Raw genomic sequence first — 24,637 nt, 5'->3', positions numbered from 1 at the left:
TAATATAATTTTGTATTAGATTATTATTTCAAGAAAATAAGTCATTTTCATAATTAAAAAATTAGTTCAAACATTTTATTATATATTAATTGAAATTATTATTGTTCCTCACTTCTCTCATTCAATCATATTTGACGTGTTAGTATATATTTAATAAAATAAAAATAAATGAAACAATGATACTGTGAATTCATCTACCTCTTATGTTGAATAACTTAAAGGCAAAAACGATCAATCAAGAGTGTTGTCAAATAGATAAATATAGTGAGGTTGATACACACACATGGATTATTTTCTTTAATTCATTCCTAATTTTAATCCTGAAAATAATAATTTATTATAGTAACTAATTTAAATTTAAATTAATTGTATTAATCATATAAAATAAAATAAAATAAATTTTATTAATCATATAAAATTAAAAGTAAAATTAATTATACTAATCAATTAAAATTAAAATTAATGGTACTAATTAACAAAAAATTCTATTAATCATCAAAAATAAAGTTAAATGTATTAATCATTAAATTTTAAATTAATTGTATTAATAAAAACTTATACTTAAAATTAAATGTAGTTGATAATGAGAATTAGATGTAGGGGTCATATTGAATAAACAAATAAAATAAAATCCCACTCAAAGGTAAAATATCCTGATGTAGACCTTCTATCTGTAATATTTCCAGCCCAGTCTGCATCTGTAAAACCACAAACGTCAAGGACATTGTTGTGTTTAGAAAACATTACTCCTCTCCCAGGAGCGGACTTCAAGTATCTCATAATCCTCACAACAGCATCCATGTGATCCACACTGGGATTATGCATGAACTGGCTCACCACACTTACTGCATATGCAACATCAGGTCTGGTGTGTGTCAAATAAATCAGACGTCCAACTAACCTCTGATAACGAGGCTTGTCGGTAGGTACCTGGTCAGGATACTCTGCTAATCGGTGATTTTGCTCAATAGGAGTGTCAATTGGAGTACAATCCAACATACCTGTCTCTGCTAATAGGTCAAGTATATACTTCCTCTGACACAGATAGATGCCTTCACTCCCCCTGGCTACCTCAATGCCCAAGAAGTACTTGAGTGCACCTAGGTCCTTCATCTCAAACTCTGTGGCTAACTGGTTTTGCAAGCTATCCATCTCAACAGTATCATTACCAGTAACAACCATATCATCAACATATATGATCAGAGCTGTTACCTTCCCTTGTTGGTGTCGGAGAAATAACGTGTGGTCTGAGTTACTCTGCTTATAACCAATCTTTCTCATGAACTGAGAAAATCTTCCAAACCAAGCACGAGGTGATTGTTTGAGACCATACAAAGATTTTCTCAAACTGCACACAAAGGTACCTGAAGGAGTAGTTTTATATCCAGGGGGAAGATCCATATACACTTCCTCCATAAGTTCTCCATGAAGAAAAGCATTCTTGACATCAAACTGTTTAAGAGGCCAGTTTAAGTTAGCAGCAAGAGAGAGCAATACCCGGATAGTATTCATCTTTGCAACTGGTGCAAATGTCTCATCATAATCAATGCCATATGTCTGAGTGAATCCCTTAGCCACCAAGCGTGCTTTATACCGACTCACTGACCCATCTGGGTTATGCTTCACTGTAAACACCCAACGACATCCTACTGCCTTCTTTCCAGGTGGTGGGGATACAAGCTCCCAAGTATTGTTCTTCTGTAATGCTTCCATCTCCTCATCCATTGCTTTCATCCACTTAGGATCTCCCAACGCATCCTGCACTTTGTTAGGTACTGACACAGCAGATATTTGATTCACAAATGATTCATATGACTTAGACAACCTTTGGGTAGACACAAAATTTGCCACAGGATACTTAGCTTTGGCTTGGAGGGTAGGTTCATACTTTTTTGCTGGTTTACCCCTAGTAGACCTGTTTGGTAACACATATTGCCTACTATTAACATCACTAGTATTACCCCCAATGGAATTACTAACCTCAGATGGAAGATCTTCTATACCAGGGAGACATGAGTCAGGGGTACTAGTAACAGCAGGTGAAGCAGGAGGGGCAGGAACACTTTCAGCTTCTGGTACCAGAATCTCTGAAGCAATCACACCAGAATCATCTGGTGGTGCATGTCTGTCATCTTCCGGTCCCTGAACCTCTGGAGTGGCTGGTGCATGTGAAACTGGTGCATCAGTAACCTCAGCTGAATGACCTGTCTCCCCCTCTCCATGATACAGCTCTTCAAAATATGAATGCTCCCCCTGAAGAGCAGTATCAGAAGAGGTATAATAGCTCATGTCCTCAAAGAAAGTAACATCCATAGTGACATAATACTTCCCAGTAGGGGGGGTGATAGCACTTGTATCCTTTCTGATGTCCCCCATAGCCAACAAACACACATTTCAGCGCTCGGGCATCCAACTTACTTGACCTTTGACTCTTTGGGATATGGACAAATGCAACACAACCAAATACACGAGCAGGGAGATTATAAAAGGAAGACAAAGAGACATAAGAAGCTAAGACCTCAAATGGTACTTTTCCTTGGAGGACACTAGAGGGAAGACGATTAATGAGATGGGTAGATGCGATGATAGCATCACCCCATAGATCCTTAGGACAATGGGCACTAAAGAGAATACAACGAGCCATATCAAGTAAATGTCGATTTTTCCTTTCGGATACCCCATTCTGTTCAGGTGTATAAGGACACGTTTTCTGGTGGATAATCCCATGTGTTTTGAAGAAAGACTGAAAGACACGGTTGACATACTCCCCCCCATTATCAGAGCGAAAAACTTTAATTTTGGCATTGTACTGTGTTTGAACTTCGGAAAGGAAGGCTTCAAAAGCCGGAAAAACCTCATCCTTAGTTTTAAGAAGAACAACCCAAGTAAGACGTGTACAATCATCAATAAAGGACACATAATATCGCATACCAGACACTGTGGGTTCTTTTGAAGGTCCCCAAACATCAGAATGAATTAATTCAAAAGGAACGACACTTTTATTTGAAATACTAGGCAGATAGGTTGAGCGATGACTCTTGCCAAAAACACATGTTTCACAATGTAAGACTGACTCATCCACACCAATAAACAAAGAAGGCATGGATTTTTTCATAACACTAAAAGATGGATGCCCTAAGCGTCGGTGCCATAACCAAACTTCACTTAGCCTGTCAGAAGTTGACATTAAAGCGGTTCGTGGCTGTGCTCCTGGTTTATCCCCTGCGTATGTCTGGTCCAGACGAAACAGCCTGCCCCTCAAGTACCCCCGACCTAGTAACTCCCCAGTGAGAAGATCCTGAAAAATCACATACATGGGAAAAAAGGTCACAGAACATTTGGATTCAACATTCAACTGTGGGACAGATATCAAATGATGGGATAAAGCAGGTACATATAGCACATTTTGTAGGACAATAGTGGAAGTGACACGAACTGACCCCTTTCCTAACACAGGGAAGGCCTCACCATTAGCATTAGTAACATATGGTACTGGTGGAGATGATAACTCAGCAAAAAAAGATTTGTCATAAGTCATATGATCTGAAGCACCTGAATCAATAATCCATGTATCACCACCAACAAAGTTAGAAATATTTAAGGCCATACCTATCATACCTATCGATCTTGAGCACGGCGGCATCTTCTGGGCACGACGGTGATTTCTGGGCTGGGCACGGCTGGATTTCGGTTTGGGCACGGCTGGAAACAAACCAACTCCGTGAACAGTAACCCGGGAGCGAGAAACAATGATCGGAAAAACTTCGATCGGAGAATAGAAAGGATCGTTGGGAAAACTTCAACGAAAAAGTGCAGCGGAAAAACAAAGAGACAAAGTCCTTTTGGATCTTTGCTCTGATACCAAGTCAAATATAACGAGGTTTTAGAGAATGAATTTTCTGATATCTTATTCATCTCACAGTGGAGGCTATATATAGAGATACAATACGTACAAACCCTAACCCTACATGTACTACACATCTAGACTAGGAAAGTAATAACAATTTAATTTACATTCTTAAACTATATACATGACTCACGCTAACAGGAAGCAGTTACAGGTAATACTATATGGCAAAGTTTTGATGTACTGTGTGATACGTATCTTCCTGGGATGAAACTTGGGTTGTTTGGCCAAAACACTAGTAATATTGTTTCTTGGGCAAACCCACAAAACCCAGCTCGTGGCATTTTTTCCTTATGGATCAATAGCAACGATACCAGGAAGCTTTCAGTTTCGCGAGGACGTAATGACGAGAAAATTGATATCGGTTTCTGGGATGGAAATGGCATCCGTTTTATATTTGAAAATTCAACTGCCAATGCGTACAATTTTAGCTTCCAGTCTAATGCAAACGAAGTATTCTACACTTTTACAGCTAGTAAAAATTACGACCTTGTGTGGTTTGTCATGAATTACACTGGAAACCTGGACCAGTACTTTATGGTGGATTCGAAGATCTCGTCCGTGAGCCATGCTTTGTGTGTAGATTCAACCGGTGTTAATGCTCGGACGTGCATTAATTCAACACCTTTTGACTGTGAAGATGGTGCTGAATTTTCTCAGATCAATGGTTTGCTGCCATCTGCATCTAATACTACTGGCTCCTTTGATATGGTGATTACTGATTGTGAAACTCTGTGCAAGAACAATTGTTCTTGTACTGCATTTGCTTCAGTTCTGGATGGTAAACCAGGATGTCGATTTTACTTTGGGAGTAAACAAGATTTATCGAAGAACATAGAGAAGGGTGAAGGTCTTGTTCACATCCGAGGTGGTGCTCCAAGTGGTGAGTCCATATTAACCCAACTGATATAACTATGTGTATGGAATGCTTTTCTTAACATAAGGTTAACTTATGTTCAACACAACAAGAGATGTCTTCAACTTACATATAAATGATGGCCCTTGTCTGTCTAGATGCTAAGAAGTGGAAACTTGGGTTAGCTGTGGTGATGACTTCTCTCGGGGTTCTTATTCCAATTTCCTTCACCTGCTACTATTGCTGGAGAAAGCGACTTAAAGGTTAGTATTTGTAGGTCATTAGCTTGACTACACTTGTAAATGTAATTGTATTAGAAAGACAATTGGGGGAGTGGTATTGTGTGGAAATAGCGCATTCATTATAATTATTACCATGAGTAATATGAGAATAATAGAATTTCTCAATAATATCTTTCCCCTGATTTTTCAATTTGCTGTTTACTTAATTTAAACATCACAACGAGAAACTCAGCTTAATCAAGTTAGCTTATTCCATGCATCGCCAAATTTTCACAATGAAGTCAGGGGCGTGAATAACACAGGATTAGGCGTGCACAAGGATCAAGAATTGCCCCTTTATAGTTTTGCCACCATAAAGAAGGCAACCAATTACTTTGCAGAGTCTAATAAACTTGGAGAAGGTGGATATGGGCCTGTCTATAAGGCAAGCATCGATACCCTGCGTTACATCTGTGATTTTTTAATTTTGGCAATGCTAATCTTCTTAATCTTCTGCTAATTTGTATGTTCTACTGGGTTAAACAGGGTAAGTTGCTTGTTGAAGGGCATGAAATTGCAGTTAAAAGGCTGTCCAAGATTTCCAGGCAAGGGTTGACGGAGTTCAAAAACGAAGTCTCAGTGATTTGTAAGCTTCAACACAGAAATTTAGTTAAGCTTCTGGGATGCTGCATTGAAGCAGAAGAAAGCATACTGATTTACGAGTGCTTGCCCAACAAAAGTCTAGATCTCTTCATTTTTGGTTTGTCCAATAATCTTTTAAGCTATTAGCTATGTTCTTTTTCTTAGTTTGATGACTCTGTTGTAAGGTTTGTTATCTTTGTTGACAGCAGACTCAACCAAACAGTTACTTTTGGATTGGAGAAGGCGTGTTGTCATAATTGAAGGGATTGCACAAGGTCTTCTATATCTTCACAAATACTCGAGATTAAGAATCATTCACCGTGATTTAAAGACTAGCAATATCCTCCTGGATAGTGAGTTGAACCCCAAAATTTCTGATTTTGGCATGGCAAGGATTTTCGGAGACAATGACATAAGAGGGAAAACAAACCGGGTTGTTGGTACATTGTAAGTATCTTTAGAGAAAAATGTACTTTTTTCGAGATTAACATATATACTCATTTCTTATTAAGAAATTTGCTCCACATTTACTGATTAAATTGCTGATATCAGATTAACTGAATTAATTAATGACTTCCCAGCTCTGTAAAATTATATATAATAATCAGAGCATTACTTTATCTGTTCACTTTGTAATGCATTATCCTCTGACTGCCAGTGGTTACATGTCTCCTGAGTATGCAACATTCGGCCTCTTTTCTGAAAAATCCGATGTCTTTAGCTTTGGGGTGATCTTATTAGAGATTATAAGTGGTGAGAAGAACATTGCATTCGTTGAGGCTGATCACACCCTGAACCTAATCAGTAAAGTAAGCACCAAGCAACCTTGAACTGATCCAGTGACTTTTTTTTACATATGTGCATATCTGTACGTAGCTGATATTTGATTAACTACTATAGGCTTGGCATTTGTGGAAACAAGGGAGCAGCATGGAGTTGATGGATTCAACACTGCGTGCTTCTTGTTCGAGCAGTGAAGTTATCAGATGCATAGAGATAGGTCTTCTGTGCGTTCAAGATAGAGCCATTGATCGACCAAGCATGTTGGATGTTGTTTCTCTGCTAAGCAATCAGTCGTCTGCTCTACCTCTTCCTAAAGAACCGGCATTTTTCTGTCATTCTAGCTCCCCTGATGCGGATTCATCTTCCAGTAGGCGAAGAGATAACTCTCAAAATGAAGTGACCATTTCTGTAGAATGTGGCAGGTAGAAAATTAGAATTCACCAGTGTTTGCAATTAATATTTATTGTTGCCACTGTAGAGTTCATTATAAAGCTGTAATTATTGAGGTAAGATCTTGTCTCAGTAATTGTTACTTATTTTTGTCAAGTTAACTACTCAATTCGCCTTTCATTGGATCCAATGAGACATGTCAGTCTCTCCTCTTGGGTATGAGGATTAGTAGTTTGATGTTAGTGTCATAACCCCGAAATTCAAATGATAAAAATTCGATTTCGAATCAATGAAAATTCTAAAACAATCTCAAATATATTGAAATTATCTTATCATAACAGTACATCGAAATTGAGTCTACATCATTACTCAGTTGACTTGAATAATACACAACCAATGGAAATGTAAAATTCACTCAATCCTCACCACGAACAGCAGAAAGAAATCTTCGACAATCTTCAGAGAAAGCCCTCTAATTTTGCTAATCCGCACCTGCAGAACTATCTCCTACACCATCGAATAGGTGCACTGGGATTGTAAACACAAACTCGGTAAGCTTTACAGCTCGTATGAGTAAACTAACAGTATAACACATAGTATACAAGAGAAAATACTAAAAACATTTAATTATAAATGCACTCATAAGTCACAGGACGTCCCATCTGGATGTTCAATAATATCTGAAAATATAAGTGCTCATGAGACATTGGGCAACTCATCTGTTTACCCAAATTACATTTATAATACGGGTACTCATATGTTACCCCTCATATAGTACGCCGTCAGACATTGAGCAACCCATATGTTACCAATATCAAAAAATATGGGTACTCATAACCAGGTAATACATCTGTTACCCCTAATGCAGTACACCGGCAGACAGACTAGAGCTCTAATTGAATTGTAACTGTCACCCGGCCAAGGCTAGGTTCCGATATGCCAACACGTCCGAAGACAGGTCCGAAGACAGAAAACACATCCAAAGACAGAAAAACACGTCGGAGACATAAAACACGTCCCAAGACAGAAAACGTTTTAACAAACTCAATGTAAAAACCACGTAGAATAATAATCCATCCATGTTATTGTACCACAACAAGCGACTCTTGCTCAAATAAAATAAATATTGTTGCCACTGTATAATTCATTTGAAATAAGAACACAGCAGTATATAATATAACAACTCATATATATGTATCGTATTTACCATTTATACACATATACAACCCATTATATTATATACATGTCATAGTTCGATATTTTTAAGAAAACATAGATATGAGTCACCTTCAAGGGTACACTTGTCATAGTGAGATTTACTCACATTCACCACAGTCCATAATCACTAAAACCTTTTTAAAATCATTTATTAAAATAGCGTTTCACTTACCCATGAACCGTAGACGATCAAGTTCACATAATTTAAACCAAAACATATTTTTTAAATAATTTTTATAAACTAGAGATGCAACGACTATGGTGACAACTCAAACTAAATTCAATAATTATAATACTACTTCGATCATGATGATCATTGTGAGGTTTACTCACCTTATTTCTCGCGTGCAAGTTCCACGACACCGAAAGCGATTCTCTCACTCGTTTATGTAATAACCCGATTTCTCAAATTCAATTTGTATGAATTATTAGAACTGATTAAACTTGGAAAATTTAATAAATCGCATTTTTCGCTTCACGATGATGTCAAATCGAAAATGGAACCATCTTCGAAAATTTAAATTGGAAAAAAGTTACGTTTCCGCGACACGGGAGTCGACTTTTACTCCGTCGCTCGTTTCCAAAAACATTCTTCATGAAAGTTGTAGAGCTCGTCCATACGATTTCATGGACACGTCACGCGTTCTAATCGGACATCGTATGTGAAAGTTATTAGCGACGGAAGATAGTTTCCGATTTTGGAAGAAATATAAAAGGAACTTTTAGGGAATTAGGGTTTCTTAAAACAGAAACCATTTCCCCTTCTCTCTCTCCTTCCCCGCAGCCGTCCCTCCGGCGATCTCCACGGCTTCGGCCTCCGTGGCCCTCACCGCCTGCCTCAAAAGCTTTGCACGGTCCACAGCAACGACCCTCGAGCTCGACACGCCTCCCCTCGCCGCCGTGAAGCTCCCGCGACAACCCTAGACTCATGCGATTCCGCCGCCGTTCAAACTCCGCCTCCGGCGACGCAAGCACTCGGCGATCGTCCCTCTCCACCGCTCCTCACCCTCTGACGCCTTCTGCGATTGATTTGGGACTCGATTCAAGCCGCAGCACATCCTCCCCGAAAAATCGACCCCGCCGGCATCTCGAACTCCTCCGGCGACTCCCGGCCGTTCTAGGGCTCCACATATGTACGGTAATGCTTTAAATTGAAATATATGAGTGATTGCATGAAATTTGTGGAGATTTTGTAGTCAATCGGAGGAGAAGGTGGAGGGGTACGTACTGCCGCTTTAGGCGGCACGTGAGGGAGAGTGAGAGGGGCTCGAGGCGGCATTAGGCCGTGGAAGGGAGGGGGAGAAGGAAAGAAAGGGTTTTGGGCGGCGGTGGGCAAGCCACGCGCAGCTGCCGGAGGTGGCACGTGAACCCCACGCGTCGCCACGTGCGACGACGCGTGAATAGTCTTTTCCGAACAGTAATTTTTTTTGTAAGAAGTGATTTTTGTACGGTAAATGTAAAAAGTAATTTTGTACAGTAATTGTAAAAATAAATTACGTACAGTTATTGTAAAAGTAATTTACGTACAGTAAATGCAAAAGTAATTTACGTACTAAAATGTAAAAATAATCTATGTACAGTAATTGTAAAAGTAAATTCTGAAAGGTAAATTAGTGATTAGTATTTACTAGAACAGTAATACGTAAACAGTATGTATAGGAACAGTAATACGTAAACAGTACGTACATACACAGTAATACGTGAACAATACATACATGAACAATAAAATGTGAAACATTAATTACGTAAACACAGTAAATTGCTGATCGACTAAACACAGTAAATTGATTCGGCATTTGAGGTTTTACGTAACGTTTCTAATCAGTTCTTATCCAATCTAGGTGATCGACTAAACAAGTGAAGAATTTGCTTTCGGTATTGTGGAAATTACTCTCAGGAAAATAAGGTGAGCAAATCTCACTATGACGAGTCTACCCTTGGTGGTGATTCATAGTTACGCTTTATTTTAAAATACCGAATTATGATATGTATAAGATATAGTGGGTTGTGTATGTGTATAAATGGTAAAATCGACACATATATATGGGTTGCTATATTATATACTGTCATATTTCTATTTCCCAAATAAGTTTATTTATAGCACTGATATTTATTTTATTTAAGCATGAATCGCTTGTCTTTTTGTGCAATAACATGTGAGGAATGTATTGTACGTGGTTTTAACTTGAGTTATGTTAAAACGTTTTTCTGTCTTCAGACCTGTTGGCATGTCGGAACCTAGCCTTAGTCGGGCGACAGTTACGATTCAGTTAGAGCTCTAGTATGTCTGCCGGTGTACTGCATGAGGGGTAATAGATGAGTTATCTGGGTTTCATGAGTACCCATATTTTTGTGATATTGGGTAACATATGGGTTACCCATTGTCTGACTGCGTACTGCATCAGGGGTAACAGATGAGTACCTGGGTCTCATGATTACCCGTATTATAAATGTAATTTGGGTAAACAGATGGGTTGCCCAATGTCTCATGAACACTTATATTTTAAGATATTATTGGACATCCAGATTGGTCGTCCTGTGACTCATGAGTACATTTATAATTAAATGTTTTCAGTACAACACCATGTTATGCTGTTGTTTTACTCATACGAGCTGGAAAGCTTACCGGGTTTGTGTTTACAATCTCGGTGCACCTATTCGATGGTGTATGGATAAATCTGCAGGTGTGGATTAGCAGAATTGGAGAATTACTCTGAAGATTTCGAAGTTCATTTATTTTATTTTGTGGGGAGGATTGAGATGATTTTATATTTCCATTTGATATAATGCTTGAATTATAAATTGGTTTTGTAATAATCAATTCGACTGAGATGTACTATGATTTCAGTAACGATACGCTGTGCTATGAGATGATTTCGATTTATTGAGATTGTTTTAGAGTTTTTCATGCCTTCAATTTTGAGTTAACACTTGAAATTTCGGGGTCGTGACAGTTTCGTCGGTCACCTAATAGCATGATAAAATGCTTAGAAAACGATACTTAAAATATCATGTGACAATTTCATTACAACTAAATGTTGTTCATAAAACACTGTTCACATAACACTGTTCGTGTTTCACTGTTTTACAGAACACTGTTCATAACATTGTTCATGAATACTATTCATAATACTGTTCATGAACACTATTCACAGTTACTGACCACCACCAAATTTCATCACCACAATTTAAATGACATTCCTAACAACTTCCTAGTTCACAACAAAGTCTAAATCAAAGCTTAAAACTCTAATTTCAGAATATCCGAAAAATCCCAAATCAAGAACCCTAGAATTGAAATTTATTGGTTCGAGTTCTTACCCTTCGATTTAGCTCAAAACCTTTGCAAGGGTTGTTGTCGATGTTGAGACAAGGAGTTTGAGACCGGTGGTGAAGCCGAAACTCGTCAGAAAATTGAAGAACACAACCGGGTCACCGACGGGTTTCCGGGTCGACTTCCGCACTTTGATGCGTGAAAACCGGCGTGCTACTCCACGATCCACCACCACAGGGAGATGCACAAGGAGGAGACGAATCTATCTGGGTTGGCCCAGTCGTCTGAAACCGCTGAAGTCGACCGAAAAAGTCGGGTCTGAAGGAAATTTTCGCCTCTAAAGAAGCGAATGCGTAGAGAGGGGGAGAAAAAAATGGGGTTATTACAGTTAGAGTTATTGGCTTGTAGTTGTAATTCATTGTTGAGTGGTTGGGTGTGTGATGGTTTTATAGTTGTAGTTTATTGAAATTTCTTTTGATAACAAAAGAAAGTCAAACTAAGACTTTGAATGGTTCCTTTCGAGAGTTTTAAATCATTATATTCTTGACTAACGAGTACACAATGTATATGAATGCGAAGATAATTTCTTTAATTTCTTTTTGACCAGTAGCTGCATGTATAACTATACCCAGTTCGTTACTGGGTCTTCATCTACACTTGGGCATTGAAATCAGTTGATCAGCTTTGCACGTTCTCAGGCTCTGTGTTAAGGGCCACACTTGTAAGGCCGCAAGTAATCTTGTCCAAGGTCATGAGTCATGCCTATGGCCGGTTGCTTGCGTGTTAGTGGCAGTATTGTAATTTATATTTTCTGTAATTTCCTTTATTAAGTTGGCTCATGGTGGGAAGGTTCCATGTTTCCCCCTACCAAATCTAGTTTTGCAAAATATGCTATTATAGGGAGGCGTTCCTAGGCGGTGACGGTTGGCCTACGAAACTAGTCTAGGTAAGCACATGTACTTGCACCTCCCTTAACGTCTTACCATCAATAAAGAGAGGAATTATTCAATCATCTGTGCCTCGTGAGATCATTTCTTGTTGCCTACTCGATCATTCACTTGTTCATGAGATTGTCCCTTACAACTATATAAATTGTGTTCTCGCTTGTTGCTAGCACTATATTAATATCGTGTGGTTTCATTGTCCTTTGCAAGGTACTCATTTGGCTAACTTGCTTCTCATTCAACGATTAGCAAGTGTCGCACGGTCCTACTTGTGCTTTGCAAAGTCGGCCCGTGATAGTTGGTATTAGAGCCGGCTTGGCTCAAGGCTCTTACGATGACGGGAAGAATGACAAACCAACAACGATTCGATTTTTATGATTAGCAACTCGATGAACTTGCGAGAGTCCCGGATAGATTGATTGACATTACCTCCATGCTGGACCGTGTCGACCTAGAAAGGTTGGTGACACGGGTGGAGAACCTTGAGGGGTTAAGGGACCGTTGCGGCCCTAGAAAATGTTGAAGCTCCCAGGGGAGGAGCAGGAGAAGGTTTTGAAGAGTTGGAAGCACAGGTTACGGCCCTAGAGATGGAAACGCCCAAGAGAAGGGCAAGATATGAGGAAGAGCAAGGCGCTGCCTCGCTGGACCAATTGGGGGCGATGAGTGATGCCCTCGACACTTTACGTGTGACGATGGACACTATGGCGGATGATGTCCGAGCCACCATCAATGCATTCAAAAACGAGCTGATGGAGATGAACACTAAGCTCAATCTAACCATCCGTGTGATGGACAACCAACCTGTGACGGACTACAGGAAGGTCAAGATACCGGAATCTCAAGCTTATGGAGGGGCAAGAGATGCCAAGGAGCTTGAGAATTTCCTTTTTGATATGGAGCATTATTTCCGAGCCGTAAAAGCTGACTCGGAAGAGGTGAAGTTAAACATGGCAACAATGTATTTGTCAGGGGATGCCAAATTATTGTGGAGAACAAAATACAATGATATTCAGAGGAAGGTTTGCTCCATTGAAACATGGGAAGACCTCAAGAAGGAACTTAAAACTCAATTCCTTCCAGAGAACGTGGATTACATTGCAAGAAGGCAATTGAGGGAGTTGAAACACACCAACAACATCAGAGAGTTTGTGAACAAATTCTCCATGATCATGCTTGATCCTCCAGACATGTCCGAGAAAGATCGGTTGTTCTATTTCCTCAAAGGATTAAAGCCATGGGCTAGAACGGAGCTTCAAAGACAAAGGGTCCAAGATTTGGCCTCCGCTCAAGCGGCAGCTGAAAGGTTAACTGACTACACATTCGAAGAAAACTCTGCAAGAAGAAACTCATCCTTTGCGAATGTGAACGTCAATCAAAGTGTGAGACCAGGACAAAGCAAAAGTGGGGGAGGGGAGTCAAGATTTTCAAATTCTGGAGGAACAGATAAAAGACCATGTGTTGTGTATAACTGGTAAATATGATACATATATATGAGTTGCTATATTATATACTGTCACATTCTTATTTCCAAATGAGTTTATTTATGGCACCAATATTTATTTTAATTGAGCTTGAGTCGCTTGGTTGTGGTACAATAATATGTGAGGATTGTATTGTATATGGTTTTAACTTTGAGTCATGTTAAAACGTTTTCTGTCTTCGGACGTGTTGGCAGTATCATAACCAAGCCTTGGTCGGGTGACAGTTACGATTCAATTAGAGCTCTAATCTGTCTGCCGGTGTACTGCATGAGGGGTAACATCAGTCTGGGCCTGTCTATAAGGTAAGAAATGAGTTTTTGCTTTATATGGGTTGCTTATGTAAGTGATATTTGTCACGGCCAATTGGCGAGCATCTTAGATCTCAGCTGCCTTTAACAGGTTTGCTCAAAATGTGAGATTAAACAGGGTCAGTTGCTAGGAGGACAGGAAATTGCTGTAAAAAGGCTATCCAAAATATCAAGGCAAGGTTCAGAAGAATTCAAAAATGAAGTAACAGTAATTTGTAAACTTCAACACATAAATTTGGTTAGGCTTCTGGGATGCTGAATTGAAGCAGAAGAAAGCATTCTGATTTACGAGTATATGCCCAACAAAAGCTTGGATTTCTTCATTTTTTGTCTGTCCCTACTCTTGTTAAGCTATATAAACTGTGTATATATGTTTCCTTTTTTTTTTGACTACTTTCTTCCTATGTCATTGTATCATTTGTATTTTTTCATGATTTAATAGGATAAATGTGTGCAGACTCAATCAAACAGGTACATTTGGATTGGAGCAGGCGCTTGAACATTATCGAAGGGATCGCTCAAGGTCTTCCATATCTTCACAAACACTCGAGATTAAGGATCATTCACCAAGATTTAAAGACGTACGAGAAACATTTTGCTGGAAAGAGACTTAAACCCGACAATTTCTGATTTTGGAACGGCAAGAATTTTTGGTGACAATGACACACGAGGACAAACCTACCGGGTTGTTGGTACATTGCACGTAAATGTTCCACCAAATGTACCTTTCAAGAATTACTTTCTCATTCTCCTATGTCATCCTTTGCTTTACTATTTTTGTTACTATCTGTTCAGGGTTTATTTTAAGTAGCAGGTGAGACAAGTATAGCCTTTTAGCATTACTTCATCTGATGCATATTATCCATTGATTTAGTGGTTACATGGCTCCCGAGTACGCCATGGATGGCTTCTTTTCAGAAAAGTCAGATGTGTTTAGCTTTGGAGTGATCTTATTAGAAATCATAAGTAGCAAAAAAAAAAAAAAAAGAACATTGCCTTCTTTGAGGCCGATCAATCTCGGAACTTACTCGGCAAGGTAACCTGTAAATCCCTCAGCTTGCAAGCAATTTCTAACGTACGTTTGCATACATTTGTTGCCAACATTCTTATAGCTAGTTTATTTACTAGGCTTGGAATCTGTGGAAGAAAGAAAACTGCATGGAGCTGATGGATTCAACAATTCAAGATTCTTGTTCAAGCAACGATGTTACAAGATACATCCAAATCGGTCTTCTATGTGTGCAAGAAAGAGCTATTGATCGACCAACAATGTCGGATGTTATTGCTATGCTTAGCAATGCGTCATTTGCTCTGCGTGTTCCTAAAAAACCTGCATTCTTGAATCAGTTGAGTTCGATCACCGGTACAAATTCATCTCAAAGTAGGGAAAAAGAATTCTCTAAGAATGATATAACCATTTCAGAAGAATATGGCAGGTAAAAAAAAAAGAACTTCTATCTCAGGCTTTGGGGATAATATGTTGTGTTGTACGTGTACCTTAAATTTGTTTTGCTTGTATATTAAAACGTGTAATAGACATCAAACCAAATATTAAGCCAGTCAATTCCTCCTCAGTTTGCACATAATTTAGCTTATCGATCTTGTAAAATGTTCTTTTTCTTGCTCTGACATAAGTTTTAGTTCATCTAGTTCTAGTTACTTATTCGATCAACTCTCGTGGGGAACCAAAGTTCATCTAGTAGTGTCCGTTACATCAATTTTCATCTCCAAAGGTTAACTAACTTGAGAATCAACTCACTGCTAGATAACTGTTAAACAGCGACAAGCGTTGCCCGTTGACCAACTGTACTGATACTGTCCAAACTTAGCCACCTCACAGGTGTTGGGTTTTAATCACAAAAGGTCTCGGTACAATTAGTTATTATCCACCCACTTATAAGCTTTATTTTCTTTGTCATTTATTAGATATAAGATCTCTCCTCTCCAACACGCCCCCTCACGTGCAACCTAATTTTTAGGTTAACACGTGACATATTAACATCCCACATACTGGGACGAAATAAACCAAGGTCCAGTAACCAACGACACTTGGTGACCATCCAATCGGAAACTCTCCGATAGCATGATAATGACACCCATCTTGGGCCCATGACAAAGTGGCACCCAACTCGGGCCCACAATAAATTGAAAGCGCGACTGGAGAGGGACCCGTTCTGATACCATATTAAACAGCAACAAGCGTGGCTCGTGGACCAACTGTACCGATACTGTCCCAACTTAGCCACCTCACAGGTGTTGGGTTTTAATCACAAAAAGCATCGGTATAATTAGTTATTATCCACCCACTTATAAGCTTTATTTTCTTTGTTACTTCTTAAATCTGGGATCTCTCCTCTCCATCAGATAACATCGTCCATAAACCATGGATCAATCCCACACCCGAAATGAGAGAAAAGGCCAAGTTTTTCCTCGTAGTTGTAACTCTTAAACTGTAGCATATCTGTTGAGATGGGGTCTTCAAGTGCTGAGCTTAGTTGCTTCTTTTGTCTTTGCCCTTTATTTTATTTTTTCTAGTGTGGTTTTGGCCTAATTTCTCCATTTCTATTATACTTTTATTTTTTATATCAATAAAATTTTCGATGATTACAACGTCGTAGTGAAGAGTACCCGTGTCTTTTTATCTTCTTCTACCTGCTGTTTTATTTATTTATAGAGGCATCCGGTGCCGGCCACTTCCGGGACGGAAAAGTTGGGGAAGAAACAGGATGAGATGGATGGGGAGGTGAGAGAATGAGGGGTAGTTTTGGAAGAACAGTATTAAAATATTCAAATGGAGTGTTAGAGTGCAAATTTCAGCTCCCCTTTGAAAAACTCGCACAATTTGAACAGTCCTTCATGTCTGATGTAGTGTGGCCGGCCACCCAGATGAAGAACCCAGAACCACTTTTGAGTTTTCTCAGTCAGAGATTGGATTTCAGAAGTAACTGGCCTCTGTTTTACATCTGGGCTTCGTTTTCTCCTGATAAGGTAAATACCATCTGCTTATTAGTTCCCTATTGAAGTTTTATGTTTGTTGTTTTGGATGTCAAATTTTCTTTCTTCTTATTTGTAGGAAAGTTTCTGGCTTCACGGTCTTCGGCAATCTAGAAACGGTTGGTTGAATTTATTTATTTGTTTAACATTAAGTTATTTAACCACTAGGCTGTAGGAGTTTACATCATCATTGAACATTGAATCATTATTTTTCTAAAATGTGGCTTGAGGACTAAGAAATGGGCTAGTGGCCAGCTCAAGATTTCTCTTGGAATTATATTACCTGTAAATATTTGACTAATGAAGCTGCATCAGTGAGAATGAAAGCAAAAAATATTGCATTTACTTGGAAAATTCAAAACTAGCCAGCTCCAAAGCTTGGTAGTCATATGATGAACCAGTCTAGTTTGAGTTAGTTCATCTGCTTTGCACCTATTCTGAGTCTGCAATGGCCATGATACCTCCTATTATTTGCTTGATATCATTTCTTAGCTTCTGTTCATTTTCATCACTTGCAACAGACACACTTACACCTTCAGACACATTGACAGACAGTCAAACCCTGGTTTCAGCTGGTGGAGTTTTCGTGCTTGGCTTATTCAATAAAAGCTCTTCAGGCTATTACTATCTGGGAATTTGGTTGAAAGCTGATGCAGACAAGGTTGTTTGGGTAGAACGCGACAACCCCATGATAGATTCATCTACCCAGCTTCAAATCCGGTCTGGGAATTTGGTTCTCACAGACCGTCGTCAAGTTCCACTGATAATCAACTCAGGAAATCTTGCCACCAATACAACCAATACAAGTGCCACACTTCTTGATACTGGAAACTTTGTTCTCAAGGAAGCAGCTACAGGTACTACAATATGGCAGAGTTTTGATATTCCAACCGATACTTATCTCCCTGGGATGAAGATTGGGTTATTTGGTCTAAACAAAACTGAGAAAGCAGGCTTTCACATTCTTGTTTCTTGGGCAAGCCCTCTAAATCCGACTCGCGGCCTATTTACCTTAAGCGTTGATGTCAACGACCACACAAGGATTTTGGTTTGGCGAGGAGATGGAGCTAAGATGAATGTCGCTTTCTGGGAAGGAAATGGCTTACGATTTATTTTCCAGAACTCTTCTTCTGGGAATGTGTACAATTTTAGCTTCCAGTCTAATGAATCTGAAGCCTTCTACACTTTTAGCACCCCGAAGAACTATGATCTCATTTGGTTTGTGATGGCTTCCACTGGAACTCTGGACCACTATTCTATGTTTGATGGGAAGATTTCAAGTGTGAGTCATGCTTTGTGTGAAGATATTGATGATGGAAGTTCTAAGAGGTGCTTAACTTCATTACCATCTATGTGTGAAAATGATGGTAAATTTTCTGTTATGAATGGTTTACTGCCAACTAACACTAGTGATGGATCCATTGATATCTGGAGTGATGATTGTGAAACCCTGTGCAAAAACAACTGTTCTTGTACTGCATACACTTCACGTCATAATGGACAGCCAGGATGCCAAGTTTATTATGGGAGCAGACAGAATCTTTTGAAGATCGTAGAGAAGGGCGTGGGGGATATTTTCATCCGCAGTGGTGCTTCAAGTGGTAAGTCTAAAGTTCTAAATTCATATGCTTAATAGTGTACACACGCACAGGAACTTACTGTAAGGGAATTCCAATCTGATCACACAGCAGTCCCTCCTGCAATGTGGTCTAATGATTTGCAACTCTCAGTTTTTCAAGTCTTCACTCTAGTTAGATCATCCTTTTTAGACCTACATGCGATCTTTATGTGATCACCCTAATTGGGTGTTTCTTTACAGAAGGCTTATGTATATACTTTATACACATGCTATATGGTCTGGCTTTTACTTAAGCAGATTATTTACTTTTGGAGCAATCGAATCCTCTTGGTATGGCTTGAAGATGAGGTTTTGGCTCAGAAAATAGGTTCAAACTGTTCCCTCCAAGCCAAATCAAAAGGGTTGCAGTTGTGAACTAAAACCATGCGCATACATTCCATCGGTAGCTAGCTTATTATGAACATCCTGACATGATCGCAAATAAACAATATCTTAATTGTTTTAAAACTAAATTGTCAATGGAAAATAGATTATTAGAGTAAGTACGGTCATTTGCAATGTAGAGTGCGGAACTATAAAAGTATGAAATTCATTATACAAAGTCAGTTGATATGATTTCTTATCCTGGTACATAGTTTTATCTTTTTGTTTATCAAATGTTAGGTGGTTCGAAATTCTTTGGTTTGCTTGCTTGACTTTTCTGATGTGTGTGTTTTGATACAATATATATTCGGAAAGACTATATGTATACAAATATTAAGTGATTGTCTCTGTGCAAGAGCTCATTTGTTCTGTTGTGGCATCTTGATCAATAATTTAAAGCAGTTGGTATTAGTTATAATATGTTGACAAATAATAAGGGCTATGAGGAGATTGCAAACTGGGTCAAAACTCAAGCTAGACATGTTTACTTACCTGCTACTGGAATGTTTCCATTCTTCCCCCTTTCTTTTTGACATTGTAGAATGATAGGGTTGTATGAATCTACAAATAAAATATATATATCCTGGCTATTTATAGTTGTTACCAAAAATTCCTTCAGATTCAAACATATATACTCCTCTTTCATCACTAAAATAGTGTCTTCTCAGGTAAGGGCTATTCTTCCTAAAAAGATACAACATAGTCTCAGCAAAAATAATACAATATATATATTTTATATTCTCGACTACTGGAAATATATATGTGGTAGCTATATCTTACTAACATTATGCATCTAATTAAATCGCAGTCGAAAGTATCTTGACATTTTAGTACTCAAGCTTGATCAAGCCTGATGAGAATATCTGTTCTTTTATTCCTTTTACATACTCCTTAGCATTGTGATTACAGTTACAAAAGCAAAACTAGTCTACTTATGACATAGCACTTATTCCAATGGAATTAGTTTGGCAAGTTATGTTCCTACAATTTGAACTAATTGATCATGAATATCATATTTGCAACAATGAAAGTTTGGAAGCTAACAGCAGACCATGTTTTTCTATGGATTCTTGGAGGAACTCTGTACATTATCTTGTCAGAGTTAATTCTGCTTGTGTACAACAAGAAATGCGAATTTATACTTATGAACATTGTCTTCTTTCAACAGATGGTAAGAAGTGGAAACTCTGGTTGTCTATCGCAGGTCCTTTGACTTCCCTCTTGATTTCTATCTCCATCTTCTACTGGTGGTATCTGCGCTGCAGAAGGAAACATAAAGGTTTGAGTTAAAGTGTCTGGTATAATTAATGTAATTGTTTAAACTAAACAGGGGACTGCTATATACACTGTTAGAGTAATCCTACACTCAAGTGGGATGTTTTTAGATAAACCATTCTGCTCTATTGCAAGCATGTCAACAGCGATATCTATGTAGTACACTTGCATCAAATGATGTTTTCTTCATTTTGAATTTTATAATTTAGAAGCAACCTCTTCCATTTATTGTTACCAGAAGATCAAGTAACCAAACGAGAATCTGATCAAGCAAGGTTGTTCCAATTGTCCTCCAATAATGCATCACCAATACAGCTTGATGAAGTTAGAAGTGCAAATAACATGAAATTAGGTAGACAGAAAGACCAAGATATACCGTTCTTTAGTTTTTCTGCAATAAAGACAGCAACAGATCATTTTGCAGAGTCCAATAAGCTTGGGGAAGGTGGATATGGGCCTGTATATAAGGCAAGACTTCAGTTCCCTGCTTTGCATCGCCTAAAATCAGTGATTGTTCTTTAGTATGCCAAGATCTTCTTTATTATTTACCTTCAACATGTGCATGGAAACTGCAGGGTAAGTTGCTTCAAGAACGACAAGAAATTGCCGTGAAAAGGCTTTCAAAAATTTCCAGGCAAGGGTTGGAGGAGTTCAAAAACGAAGTCTCGTTAATATGTAAGCTCCAACACAGGAATTTGGTTAGGCTTTTGGGATGCTGCATTGAAGCGGAAGAGAGCATACTAATTTATGAGTTCATGCCCAACAATAGTCTGGATTCCTTCATCTTTGGTTTGTCCATTTCTTCAAGCTTTTAATCAATTTTTCCAATTACTGGTGAATTACTGTTAATCTGTTTTCTAGCTTGCATAACATAGTGTGATGAACTGGGTTCAGATTCAAGCAAACAGGTACTTTTGGACTGGGAGAGGCGCGTGAACATTATTGAAGGGATTTCTCAAGGTCTTCTGTATCTTCACAAATACTCAAGATTAAGGATAATTCACCGTGATTTAAAGACGAGCAATATTCTACTTGACTGTGACATGAACCCAAAAATTTCAGATTTTGGCATGGCAAGAATTGTTGGCGATGATGACATTAGGGGACAAACAAAAAGGGTTGTTGGTACAATGTAAGTTACATTCTGCAACATGTACTTATACAGAGAGATGACTTCATACATTCATATGGTTTTTTTTTTCACTATGTAGCCAGATGTTCTATGTTCACTGATCACATTACTAAGTATAGTCGGGACCCTTTTTTTTTAAGCGGGATCATCAAACATGTTTCACAGGTGTGACTAGCAAATAGGCATATAGCACTACTTTTTCTGAAAAATCAGTCTCTAATTCATTTTTCGTGCTGATTGTTAGCGGTTACATGTCTCCCGAATATGCCATGGATGGACTCTTTTCTGAAAAATCAGATGTTTTCAGCTTTGGGGTGATCATATTAGAGGTCATAAGTGGAAAGAAGAACATAGCCTTTTTTTATGTTGATCAGTCCCAAAACCTACTTAGCAGGGTAAGTAACTTCATTTACTTACAATATTAGACATATATTTGTTGCCAAAACATGGAATTTGTGGTTGTTTTAGGCTTGGAATTTGTGGAAAGATGGCAACTGGTTGGGGTTGATGGATTCAGCACTTCTTGACTCCTGTTCAAGCAATGAAGTAATGAGATACATTCAGATCGGCCTTCTCTGCGTTCAAGAAAGGGCCATTGATCGACCATACATGTCAGATGTGGTTTTTATGCTAAGCAATGAATCAATTGCTCTGCCTCATCCCAAAGAACCTGCATTTTTAAGTCATTTCAGCTCAGATACAGATTCATCTTCAAGCAGGCAAAGATATTACTCTAAAAATGATGTAACCATGTCACAAGTAGATGCTAGGTAAAATTCATAATTGTCTGGTGTCTACTTGTTTTGTCTGTATAAAATTTGTAATAGAATGTAACAGAAATGCACATTTGATTCAATTCTTTGTGTCCAACTTTATATTCATGTATTTAGAAATCTGATAAACCTCTGCTGTTGCAGTACAAAATAGATTTATTTCATCTGAACTATCTCGTTATACTCATATAGATTTATTTCATCTGAACTATCCTTACAAGTTCACCAACAAGGTAACTATCCTTACAAAATAGATTTATTTCATCTGAAATCTATATTGACACTGATATCGATGAATTGTTACAGTGCAAATATATGCACAAGTTAAGATTGTTCACAGTGAAACTTGTCGTATATGAAAAAGGTTAAAAAGAGAAAGTAAAGAGGGATTATAAGTTGGTCATGGTGTAATGCATGGAAGCATTTCCCAATGAGAATCGAATCAGTCCCCTCTCCCTTTGTTTTCGCTTTTTTCACAGTTTGCTACAGCCTTTCTTTACCACTCCCCAATAAAAACATATGCCCTGCTGCTTGTAATCTTGAATAGTAAATTCAAAACCAAGTTTGTGAGTGAGAGAGAGCAAGAATGTAGTACTATTATTACTACTACTACTACTAAGGGGGAAAAGGAACAATGTGGCAGTGAAAAAGCTAGGGATAGCAGTGGCAGAGAGCAGCAGTAATAGTACTTACTGGACTACTGGGCATGGTGATGAGAGAAAAGAAAAAGGAAAGATTATAAAGATGGTCAAAATTTGAAACCTCGAAGACTCGACTCCTCTCTCTCTCTCTCTCTCTCTCTCTCTCTCTCTCTCGAATCCGTCATCATCAGCTTCGACTATCTTTATCGAAACTCTACCAATTAATCTCCCCTCTTTCTTTCTTTGATTTTGAGCCTTCACGTCTCTCTGTTGATTTCGCATCACAGATTGTAATGAACCATGCAACAGCTTTTCTGTTTCGTTTTGGGCTTTTGGCAACGGTTAGCTACATATCGATCTTTCTTCTTTTTCTAAATTAGCTGACATGCACCAGTGTAAGCAACTGAGATAGCTTATTTTACTAATCAGATAGCTAATATGTAAGATTAGGGTTTATCATGTAAGATTTTAATATACTAAAGGGAGTAATTATTGGACGTTCTAGAATGAATTATGACAGAAGAGGATGCCTATATATATGTTGACTGATATGTACTCCGGTACTGATTAAAGTGATCATTGTTGGAAGTTCAAGAATGAACCTTATATTAAGCTGATGCATGTGGCCGGGTTTCATATTCGAAGCTTCAAGATGGCTTAAAGGTTCAAGAGGTAAGGTTGGAATCTTTATATAAGGCAATGGGCACAGGGGACCAATGCAGAATATAGAATTAGTCATGGTTTTGCTTCTTCTTCTTTTTTGGCTGAAAATGAGTGAAAAGGAGTAAAAACCCTTGACACTAATAGATTAAATAAAAATAAAAAAAAGAGAGAAAACAAGAGAGGGGTTTCAAAGTTCAAACCAAAACCTCTCATGAAAAACTAGCGAAATAACAAAATTAGGAAAACCGAAATTATGGGAGACCCATAAAGTCACATCTCACCAAACTAGTTGAGATAATGTCGTACCGTGACTAGTTAAAACATCTGCCACGTTATTCCCTCGTGAAAAATATGAGAAGACGGAAGGGTCATTTATGATATGTATCACAAACAATTAAGCTAACGAACTCGAAGTTGCCAATGAACAAGGATAGGGAACGCAAGTCTAGTACAAGTGACAAGTTAAACTTCTAACTAGATGTGCTTCCAATCCCGAACCCATGCAAGCTCAATAGCTATTATAACCGCCATCACCTCTGCTGCAATAGAACTTGAAATGTCAATGTTAGAAGAAAAGGCGCCGATCATGACTGTGGGCTTAATTAGTCATGGTTTTGCTTCCTTTTATTAATGTAGTTACATTATAAAGAAAATAATAAATGTACGATTGACAAACGAATTATTGTTCATTTCATAAATTATGATTTCCCTCCAAATTCATAAACTAATTGAGAAGAGCTAGCTCAAAGATTTAATTTGGGAAATGGAAGTAATTAAGTACACGTACAAAAAAGGAATATTCATGACAATTATAAAGCAACAACCATTTTTCCTTTTTAAGATGTGGGGTTCTCAAATTACAGAAAGCAGACTTGACCACTCCTTAGTTATAAACTTTGAGGAGTTTTGAGAGATAAGAACAATAGCGCAATGAAATCCCTTAATTCTCAGGGAGAGATTTTGCTATGACGTGTGAAGAATATTCATTTTGTCTGGTAGAAAACAGTGAATTTTGTTCCTACTTATCCAATCCTGTAGACTCCACACAAGAAAAACAAAAACCCTCGAACGAAAGTGTTGCTAGCTAATGCATATACATGGTAATACGGTTCAACATATGCGAGGGTCAAAAG

The 24,637-nt window shown here is 38.3% G+C and overlaps 2 protein-coding genes, 1 long non-coding RNA gene and 1 pseudogene across 8 annotated transcripts; 3 read left to right on the top strand and 1 right to left on the bottom strand.

The window, feature by feature from the left end:
• Window positions 1–2,976: 2,976 nt before the first annotated feature.
• LOC126782405 (uncharacterized) lies at window positions 2,977–3,768 on the bottom strand. Its single transcript, XR_007670759.1, has 2 exons — window positions 3,610–3,768; window positions 2,977–3,298 (listed from the first exon to the last, which is right to left on the bottom strand). It is a non-coding gene; the product is annotated as an uncharacterized LOC126782405 (long non-coding RNA).
• A 122-nt stretch (window positions 3,769–3,890) lies between these two features.
• Window positions 3,891–6,886, top strand: LOC126784224 (G-type lectin S-receptor-like serine/threonine-protein kinase SD1-1). The gene is made up of 8 exons (XM_050509706.1): window positions 3,891–3,921; window positions 4,062–4,790; window positions 4,922–5,026; window positions 5,287–5,429; window positions 5,531–5,744; window positions 5,836–6,073; window positions 6,285–6,435; window positions 6,527–6,886. The coding sequence occupies exons 1-8, from the start codon at window positions 3,891–3,893 to the stop codon at window positions 6,833–6,835; spliced, it is 1,920 nt and encodes a 639-aa protein (XP_050365663.1). The 3' UTR covers window positions 6,836–6,886.
• A 5,936-nt stretch (window positions 6,887–12,822) lies between these two features.
• LOC126784223 (G-type lectin S-receptor-like serine/threonine-protein kinase At4g03230) lies at window positions 12,823–15,464 on the top strand (annotated as a pseudogene).
• Window positions 15,465–16,687: 1,223 nt separating this feature from the next.
• On the top strand, window positions 16,688–22,381 carry LOC126782387 (receptor-like serine/threonine-protein kinase SD1-8). 6 transcript variants are annotated; one of them, XM_050507621.1, is made up of 10 exons: window positions 16,688–17,012; window positions 17,098–17,137; window positions 17,540–18,619; window positions 20,189–20,299; window positions 20,534–20,763; window positions 20,871–21,084; window positions 21,190–21,255; window positions 21,358–21,427; window positions 21,672–21,822; window positions 21,896–22,381. In XM_050507621.1, the coding sequence occupies exons 1-10, from the start codon at window positions 16,776–16,778 to the stop codon at window positions 22,199–22,201; spliced, it is 2,505 nt and encodes an 834-aa protein (XP_050363578.1). In that variant the 5' UTR covers window positions 16,688–16,775; the 3' UTR covers window positions 22,202–22,381. The 6 variants fall into 6 exon arrangements, with proteins under 6 accessions (XP_050363578.1, XP_050363577.1, XP_050363576.1 ...); XM_050507620.1 differs by having other exon boundaries at window positions 20,537–20,763; window positions 21,190–21,427; XM_050507619.1 differs by having other exon boundaries at window positions 21,190–21,427.
• Window positions 22,382–24,637: the final 2,256 nt, after the last annotated feature.

Source organism: Argentina anserina, chromosome 2 (assembly GCF_933775445.1).
Source record: "Argentina anserina chromosome 2, drPotAnse1.1, whole genome shotgun sequence".
Lineage (NCBI taxonomy): Eukaryota > Viridiplantae > Streptophyta > Magnoliopsida > Rosales > Rosaceae > Argentina > Argentina anserina.
Note: the sequence above shows the minus strand (reverse complement) of the source record. Positions and strands in the feature narration are given on the sequence as shown.

Bases quoted from the DNA above. Each gene is read 5' to 3' on its own strand.
- LOC126784224 (XM_050509706.1), top strand. From the start codon at position 3,891: ATGAATTTTCTGATATCTTATTCATCTCACA. The intron at 4,791-4,921 runs GTGAGTCCATAT...TTGTCTGTCTAG, and splicing joins CCGAGGTGGTGCTCCAAGTG to ATGCTAAGAAGTGGAAACTT. The intron at 5,430-5,530 runs GCAAGCATCGAT...TGGGTTAAACAG, and splicing joins GATATGGGCCTGTCTATAAG to GGTAAGTTGCTTGTTGAAGG.
- LOC126782387 (XM_050507619.1), top strand. From the start codon at position 16,776: ATGAGGGGTAGTTTTGGAAGAACAGTATTAAAATATTCAAATGGAGTG. The intron at 17,138-17,539 runs GTTGGTTGAATT...CACTTGCAACAG, and splicing joins TCTTCGGCAATCTAGAAACG to ACACACTTACACCTTCAGAC. The intron at 21,085-21,189 runs GTTTGTCCATTT...AACTGGGTTCAG, and splicing joins TCTGGATTCCTTCATCTTTG to ATTCAAGCAAACAGGTACTT.